The 9261-nt window shown below is 37.9% G+C and overlaps 2 protein-coding genes across 2 annotated transcripts; both read left to right on the forward strand.

Moving 5' to 3' along the window:
• Positions 1-210: 210 nt before the first annotated feature.
• Positions 211-2982, forward strand: IAA5 (auxin-responsive protein IAA14-like). The gene is given in 5 exon segments (NM_001293946.1): positions 211-607; positions 949-1184; positions 1710-1845; positions 1999-2060; positions 2651-2982. Coding segments are annotated over 5 exon segments (735 nt in total). The 5' UTR covers positions 211-344; the 3' UTR covers positions 2689-2982.
• Positions 2983-8070: 5088 nt separating this feature from the next.
• On the forward strand, positions 8071-8529 carry LOC114820387 (uncharacterized mitochondrial protein AtMg00810-like). Its single transcript, XM_029090999.2, has one exon. It carries the CDS (start codon positions 8071-8073, stop codon positions 8527-8529), a length of 459 nt encoding a protein of 152 aa, XP_028946832.2.
• The last annotated feature ends 732 nt before the right edge of the window (positions 8530-9261 follow it).

A 9261-nucleotide genomic window follows, 5' to 3' on the forward strand; every position in this document is an offset into this window, starting at 1 on the left:
AGAAATTTTATTTTTTAAGTTATTAACTTTTTAGCACACATATCATATCAATTATATAATAACACGTGATGTATCACTCCGTATACAGGTCACACTGAACAATCTATCTACCTACACATGCAACACAGACACAAGCGTCCCACGCAGTTATATTATTGTGTGGGGGGTCTCCCTCTCTCCTAGCTCAAAACCAACACAACAACGCAACAAGACAGAAGAAAGAAGAAGAAGCAGCGAAAGCAGCTCTACGCATCACCACCAATATAAACGCAAGCTTACAGATCCTCACAGGCTTTTTATTAAAGCACTTTCTTCAAAATCTCTATTTTCTTGTTAGCCGGAAGATGATGAGCATGCTTGGAGTTGAGCGTGATCTGAACCTCCGAGAGACTGAGCTGTGCCTAGGGCTGCCCGGTGGCGGTACTACTACTGTGGCCGAGCCGGAGACTGCCAAGACTACTGGAAAGAGAGGGTTCTCGGAGACCATTGATCTCAAGCTCAACCTTCAGTCCAAGGAAGATCTGAATGACAATGAAAAAAATATTGCTTCCAAGGACAAAAACAACTTTCTTTCTTGCACAAAAGATCCATCAAAGCCTCCAGCCAAGTAAGTGGGAGTCTCTATTGTACTTTTCTTTTCTGGTTTTAGTTAAAAGTGTGAAAGGAAGCAGTTCTGCTTGTAAGCACAAAGTATCAATAGAGGATCCGCCGTCTTCTGTGTAACCCAATTTTCTTTCTCGAGTACGCTCACACATATTGAAAAATTATGTTTCTATGTTTCTTTTTTCCTTTTCTTTGGTCTTTTCGGATAGTGTTTTAAATTTTAAACAAATTTTAAACAGTAATTAGGGCTTTTCCTAATTTTTGTATGCACTAGTATAAGATGATTGTCAGACAAATATATATATTGGGGTAATTAATTAATTAAATTTAAACCATTAATTTCAGGGCACAAGTTGTGGGTTGGCCACCAGTTCGATCATACCGAAAGAACATAATGGCGCAAAAGAATACCAGCGAGGAAAAAACTAAGAAGGCAAGCGGCGGCGGTGGCTGCACCGCTGCGTTTGTGAAGGTTTGCATGGATGGCGCTCCATATCTCCGTAAGGTAGATTTGAAGATGTACAAGAGCTACCAAGAGCTCTCTAATGCCTTAGCCAAGATGTTCAGTTCCTTCACCACCGGTAAGTTGACAATATACATAATTCAACTAGTTATTTTATCTCTTGGACTCACAATAACATAAGAGGTTCATTCTTAATACACTGAGAACTAATATTAAACCCAAAACCAAATTTAATTACTAAGAAAAGTATACAGAAAAAAATGAATCTAATAAATTGACAAGGGAAAAACTTTAAAAAATTATGTCGTCTGCATGTTTAACTTGTTCCTTTAGAAATTTTAGTACTACCTTGTTTTAGATCTTGAAGAAGTTTAGAACTATTGACAATTTTTTATGCCAAAATTAGTCTTAGTTTTTTTTTCTTTCGACACAAACGATAATATATAGCCCTATAATATATTAATTTTATCTAAATTGTGGAGGTAGCTAGCACATTAGGCTGTTCTAACAAATTGGACTAAAGTCAGGTGTGAAATAGATGTTGGTACAGGATCATTACAACCTAGCTTGTTAATTGTCACTGTAACATTACAAAATTTTATTAAATAATTAATTACTTATCATATATAATATTTGACTGAAGGTTACTATGGGAGCCAAGGAATGATAGACTTCATGAATGAGAGCAAGTTGATGGATCTTCTTAACAGTTCTGAGTATGTGCCGACCTATGAAGATAAGGATGGTGATTGGATGCTCGTGGGTGATGTTCCATGGGGGTAAGAATATGATCGTATTTGTATACAAACCCTAAATGAAATAATAATTACAGAAGAAAGAATAAAGTTCAATTAATTAACAAATTCTCGTTTTCAAATAATAAAGCTGCTACACTTAATTGACAAATATATTTCAACTTAATTTGTATGCAGGATGTTGGTTGATTCATGCAAGCGCTTGCGAATAATGAAAGGATCAGAAGCAATTGGACTTGGTAAGTACCCACGCAATTAAAGTTCTGTCTTCTAGGCTAATTTATTGTTTTCTGATAGGATGGTCTTTGTAATTTGCCTATATATGTCTGTATATTTAACTCTTTAATTAATTTGATAGAAAACTTTACTTTTTTTTTTATAGAAATTATGAAATTCATTAAAATGATAGGAAATAGCGTACACAAGAATATCAAGTTTAAATTAAAGTGACCTTTGAAAGAAAAAAAAATTGCGGGAGCTTTCAACGTGAAATCAAATAAAAAAAGAGTCACCAATACCTCATAGTAGGTAGAAGAGCAATCAGAACATTAACTATCCTCAATCACCAAATCTGCAACTAAGTCTGTTGGTTCCTCAAACCACATCACTTCCTGTTGCACCCCAATTCCTGCTCACGCAAGTCTGTGTGCCACCTGGTTTGCCTCTCTTTGAACATGGCTGAATTAGAAAACTTAACTTTATTCATCCATATATTCCCGCTATTTGTAAGTGAAAAGTCTTAATTAGGTTCGAATCTCAATATTAATTAGGTTCGAATATCATTTTAGTTCTCTATATTCTGATGGTATTTTATTTCGGTTACTTTCAGCCCCAAAAGCTATGGAGAAATGCAAGGGCAGAAGCTGAGCTCGATCTTCAAGAGAAAATGGATCGATGGAGAGAGAGCTGCAGCGTGTGTTCTTTGGATGTGTCTGTATTTTTATGTGGTGATGGTATATAGATAGTAAAGATGCTGGACATTTGTAATGGACAAGAAGCAATAAACTTAACCTAGTGGTCTGCTGATCTGCTGCCTCGTTTATTGCTATTGGATTTCTTTATAATTACCCAATTATTTTTTTGGTGTTGGACTCGTTGTCATAGTTGTTGTGTGTTTTATTCCTTTGAATTAATGCGACCTTTTTTTATATTATTTCTCCACCAAAAGATTCTTGATTAATTTCCTTTCATGTATTCAATTCAATAATGTGGGGGATTTGTAATGATCTTGTAATAATTTTTCTCTGAGGCAAGTGAGGGAAGGGAACAAGGCCATGTGCATGTTGATGGGAGCTTTCATATTCATGGCCTTTAATTTATATTCCATTGGTTTAATTATAAATTCTGATGATAAAAGATATCTGTATCTGACTAGTGGATGTAGGATGTTAAGGTCGCGTTTGGTACGCAGGACGGGATGGAACAGTGTGGGACAAGGCGTTCCGTCCCACGTTTGGTGCACCTAAAATGAATGGAATGTGTTGTTCCACGGGACAAGTTTTGGATGATTTTTTGTTCCACCTCCCCCCCCCCCTTGGAATGGCTTGTTCCACGTCCGTGGGACAGAAATTTACAACATTTTAAGACAAAAATGCCCCTTGTCTTTTCAAAATTTACATCATCAAAATCATACAACAAACCCTAAAAACTATCTTCTCTTCTTCTCAGCCATTGTGAACCTCTCCACCTCTGCATCTCCCCTTCGCAACCATAAGCTTCATCTCCTCCTCCAGGACCTCCGCCTTCTTCTCCAGCGAGACGTCGTCATTTACCAGCCCTCCTTTCTCCACCTCATCCTCCTCCCTCAGGTTTGCCCCCGCTAACCTACGCATGGTGCGCATCCCAACCCTCGCCACTGCCTCGAAGCCGGCCACCACCCCCCTCCGCGAGCCCCGCAGAATCATGAAGCCTCGCAAAGTATCGCCTAAGATGCAAGCCCTTATGGGTGCCCCCGAGATTTCTCGCACCCAGGATCTGAAGCAGATTTGGGCCCACATTAAGCAGAACAATCTACAGGTTTACTTTGCATTTTTTATCACTCTGTAGTTGATTTTTTGAAAACCCTTTAGTCCATTTGGTGTTTAATTGGTACTATTGTAGTTTTGTTAGAGAAAAAAGGTGTGGATAAGGTTATGTTTGTATGTAATGATTAGATTTTCTTGTCTTTGTGCTGAAATTGCTTGATGTTATAGTTGATTTGTTTTTTTGCTTGGATAGTTGCGATGGCGTGGATGAAATGTGGGTTTGTGTTGTTGGTATTGCTATTGCACTTAGTTTGCTTCCAATGAGTTTTTAACCGGTTTAAGCTCAAATTTTTGGATATCTTGTGCTTGTTGGAACTTGGAATGGACTGTTTTGATGTGTATGAGCTGGGTTTGTTATTTCTGGATTCGAGAGTTCATTTCGGCCGTGCGTTTAGATGGGTTTATCCTGTTGCTACTGTGGGGTTTTACATATATGGTTTAGGCAATGCTTGAATTGAAAATGTGAAGTGGTGTACCTTGCTATAGCTTAGGTTGGTACTCAGGGTTTCTAGGGTTTGGTATACTTGTTATTCTGTTTAGATAGGAACGGATAAGGCTGTTCGTATGCAAGATGCGAGGAAGTTTATTATTTTATTCTTAAATTTTCCTCTTTGTTGTTTTCTGGATGCTTTTGTATCTGTTGGAGTTCAGTGTTTCTAAGCTGATAGTTGTGTTGTTAAAGTCCCACATCGGTGGGTGCAAGAAAACCAAAGGGGTTTAAATAGTATTACCCCACTCTAACTAACATCGAGGCCTTTTGTGGTAAAACTCCACACCTGAGGATTGTGCAGGTGGTTAAGTTGGGGACAATATCAGTGTCGTTAGAGTGGGGTAGGCCCGGTGATCCAAAAATTCCAACATGGTATCAGAGCCAATCTGATCAAAGAGTAGGGTGTTTTTTTATTCTCAAAAAGGAGGAAAATTCTAAGTGAAACCCTAGAATCAAAATTTTTCAAATTCATGGCTGGTTCAAGTAGCAGTGGTGAGATTCGAACTTCTATCTTCAGTGGAGTGAACTACGACTTCTGGAGGACCAAGTTGAGAACAATTTTTGTATCTCATGATTTGTGGAGTTTGATTGAAAATGGCTATGTTGTACCTCTAAGTACTGTGGTTTTAACAGAGACTCAAACAAGGGAGCCGAAGGAAAACATCAAGAGAGATGCAAAAGCTCTTGGGGTCATCCAAAATGCTATCTCAGATGAAATTTTTCCAAGAATCCCAAATGAGACAAGTGCCAAATCAGCTTGGGATGTGCTAGAGAAAGTCTACAGAGGCTCTACTAAGGTAAGGGTTGTCAAACTCCAATCTTTGAGAAAAGATTTTGAGTATATAAGAATGAAAGATGATGAATTGCTATATGATTACCTGAGTAGATTGTCTGAGATTATTAATCAAATGAAAAGCTAGGGTGAAATCTTGTCTGATGAGATAATAGTTCAGAAGTATCTAATTAGCTTGCCAAGAAAGTATGACAACATAGTTTCAATCATAGAGGAGACTAAGGATTTGTCAACTTTGAGTGTTGAAGAATTGATTGGTTCTCTCAAAGGTTTTGCTCAGAGATTATCTAGGCATGACAACAATGATGTAGAAAATGCTTTCCAAACACTTACAGTGAATCCAAAAACTCAAGCTAGTTCAAGTCAAAGCAAGGCCAACTCCAACAAGAATTGGAAAGGGAAAAACAAAGCTTGGGAAGGAAAGGGTAATTTTGAAGAGAAGAAAAAGGTTGAGAAGAGTTTGTATGTTTCGAAGTGCAAAATTTGTGGCAAAGCTCATTTCGGTGAATGTTGGTTCAAAGGAAAAGTGAAATGCCACAAGTGTAGCTGATTCTGGCATATGCAAAAGGATTGTACCTACAAAGATAATCAGCTAGCTCATTGCACCAAAGCAGAAGATGAAGAGACCAATATGTTTTATGTTGGTCATGATACAACTGTCCAAAAAGAAGCTAAAGTTTGGTTTGTGGACAGCAGCTGTAGCAATCATATGACGGCAAATAAGAACATTCTCCATAATGTTGACACTACAAACCTAACCCAAGTGAAGATGGGAAATGGGCAGCTAGTCGATACATTGGGAAGAGGTACTATTGCCGTGCATACAAAGAATGGAAAAATGTTCATCAAGGATGTCATGTTAGTTCCTAATTTGAAGCAATTTGCTAAGTCTTGGACAACTCATTGAGCATGACTACTACTTATATTTTGGAGACAATACTTGCAAGATATATGATAGAAGGAATCGTCAACAACTCTTGGCTAAGATTGAGATGAGGAAGAGTAGAAGTTTTCCTCTCACAATTGAGTATGCAACTCAATCTACATTCAAGATGGAAGTGCAAGAAGATTCAAAGCTATGGCATAAAAAGCTTGGCCACTTGAATTTTCAAAGTCTCAAGAAGCTACAAGAAAAAAAAATGGTGCATGGGTTGCCGAGTATCCGAGAAAATGAAGAAATATGTGAAGGGTGTGCACTTGGGAAGCATCATAGAGATTCATTTCCACATGGTAAAGCTTGGAGAGAAAAAGTTCCATTGGAATTTATTCATACAGATGTTTGTGGACCCATGAAGACCTCTACTCAAATGGGAAACAAGTATTTCCTAATCTTCGTGGATGATTATTCCAGAATGACTTGGGTATACTTTTTAAGACAGAAATCAGAAGTGTTCTCAATCTTCAAGAAGTTTCAAGCTATGGTTGAGCGACAATCTGGTTATCTAATCAAAGTTCTTAGAAATGACAGAGGAGGAGAGTATACATCCACAGAATTTGATAAGTTTTGTCAAGATATTGGTTTGGAAAGGTAGCTTACAGTCAGCTACACTCCACAACAAAATGGAGTAGCTGAAAGCAAAAACAGAACCATAGTCGAAATGGCTAAGGCAATGTTGCATGACAAGGGAATGCCTCAATATTTGTGGGGTGAGGCAGTTAATCCAACGGTCTACTTGATGAATAGGCATCCAATAGTGGCAGTTGAAGATAAGATACCATTTGAGGCATGGAGTGGAATAAAGCCTTCTGTGAATCATTTGAGAGTGTTTGGGTCAATCTGCTTTGCTTATGTTCCGAAAGAACTAAGACAAAAACTTGATGAGTCAAGTGAAAGATGCATTTTCGTAGGCTATGCTTCATACACAAAAGGGTACAGACTCTACAATTTAAAAAGGAAGAAAGTTGTGGTTTGTAAAGATGTTTTTTTTAGTGAGAAATCTTCGTGGGATTGGAATTAAGCAACCATCCGAGAGGAATCTGCACTAATCAAAATTGAAGGAGAAAATCAACCAAATGAAGAGGAAATTGAGCCAGAAATTCCACAATTATCACCTGAAAACAGTCCTCAAGTTCACTCTCCTACACCTTCAAGTCCAAGTTCAATGCCGGTTCGGTTAAGGAGCTTACATGAAGTCTATGAAAGCTGCAATTTTTGTGTTGAAGAACCAAAAAAATTTGATGATGCAGTGAAAGAAGAGACTTGGAAGGCTGGAATGCAAGAGGAGATCAATGTCATTGTGAAAAACAAGACATGGGAACTAGTGGACAGACCTTATGACAGCTCCGTCATTGGAGTGAAGTGGATTTATAAGACTAAGCTCAATCAAGATGGTTCCGTTCAAAGGAACAAAGCTAGATTGGTAGCAAAGGGTTATTCTCAGAAACCCGGGATTGATTTCCAAGAAACATTTGCACCGGTAGCTAGGCATGAAACAATCAGAGGCCTTATTTCCGTAACTGCTCAGAAGGGGTGGTTTCTACACCAACTTGATGTCAACTCAGCTTTCCTAAATTGAGTCCTAAAAGAAGAAGTGTTCATTGATCAACCTCAAGGATTTGTTCTTAAAGGACAAAAGCACAAGGTGTATAAGCTTAAGAAGGCACTTTATGGCCTAAAACAAGCTCCGAGAGCATGGTATGGAGAGATCAACTCATATTTCAATGAAGGAGGTTTTCAAAGAAGTGAGAATGAACCTGCCCTCTATGTCAAAACAGAAGGTATTTCAGATATCCTTATTGTTTCCTTATATGTTGATGATTTGGTTTATACTGGAAGTAGTCATAATATGATCTTGAATTTCAAGAATGACATGATGAGGAAATATGAGATGAGTGATCTAGGCATGTTGCATTATTTTTTGGGAATTAGTATCATTCAATCAAATAATGGTATCTTTATGACTCAAAAGAAATATGCAAAAACACTTCTAGAAAAGTTCAAAATGGTTGGTTGCAAGCCTGTTGCAACACCTCTAGTTGTGAATGAAAAGTTTCAAAGAGAAGATGGTAGTGGTGATGCTGATGAATCTGTGTATAGAAGCCTAGTTAGGAGTTTGTTGTATTTGACAGCGACTAGACCCGATATTATGTATGTTGCAAGCTTGTTGTCCAGATTGATGCACAAGCCTACTTACATTCACTATGGAGCTGCAAAGAGGATCCTAAGATACATACAAGGTAGACTTGACTTTGGTATTATGTATGAAAGGAATGTTGAGCCAAAATTGTATGGGTTCTGTAATAGTGACTGGGGAGGTAGTGTGGATAACTTGAAGAGCACATCTGGCTATACTTTTACATTAGGGACTGGTGTATTCTTTTGGGCATCTAAGAAACAGAAATCAATTGCACTATCAACGGCAGAGGCTGAGTATGTGTCGGCTTCAATTGCAACTTCTTAAGCAGTGTGGCTGAGAAGAATTATGCAAGATTTTGGTGAGAAACAAGAATCAGCAACTCATATCCCTTGTGACAATAAGTCAGCTATTGCCATGAGCAAGAATCATGTCTGTCATGGTAAATCAAAGTATATTGCTCTGAAGCATCACTTCATCAAAGGTGTTGTGGAAGACAAAAAAGTGGATGTGGTCTGTTGTAAGACAAAAGATCAAGTTGCTACTATCTTCACCAAGGCATTACCAAAGGATAGATTCATCTACCTAAGAGAACTTTTGGGAGTGAAGCAGCAAAGCATTAAGAGGAAATGTTAAAGTTAATCCTTTGCTTCTGTTTGCTGTCTAATTTCTGATGTCCTTTTATGTAATTTGTAATGTTTTTCAGTCGACTCAATTCTGTGTAAAAGGGTTGACTGTTGCCTTTATTAGTCGACCCATTCTCTTTATCAGTCGACGCAATTACTTCAATCAACTTATGTATTAAGCCATATATATCAGAAATATCTGAATGAAAAGATAAGATTTCTGTTTTTATAAAAAAGCATCAGCCCTCTGTTTCCAAAGCTCACTGCACTCTGTTTCTTTGATTTTCAATCTTTATCATTTTATTCAAGTTTTATTAATGATGAAAGATTGTCTAAATACCAACATGGTATCAGAGTCCACGGTTGCGGACCCGTGCAAGCCAATGAGCTTGTCACCAAGAAGGAAACAAGTCTGAACTCTTAACAAAGAGAC

This window comes from Malus domestica, chromosome 13 (assembly GCF_042453785.1).
Source record: "Malus domestica chromosome 13, GDT2T_hap1".
NCBI classification, from domain to species: Eukaryota; Viridiplantae; Streptophyta; class Magnoliopsida; order Rosales; family Rosaceae; genus Malus; species Malus domestica.

Excerpts from the sequence above, each read along its gene's own strand:
- LOC114820387 (XM_029090999.2), top strand. The coding sequence starts at position 8,071 with ATGGTTGGTTGCAAGCCTGTTGCAACACCTCTAGTTGTGAATGAAAAG.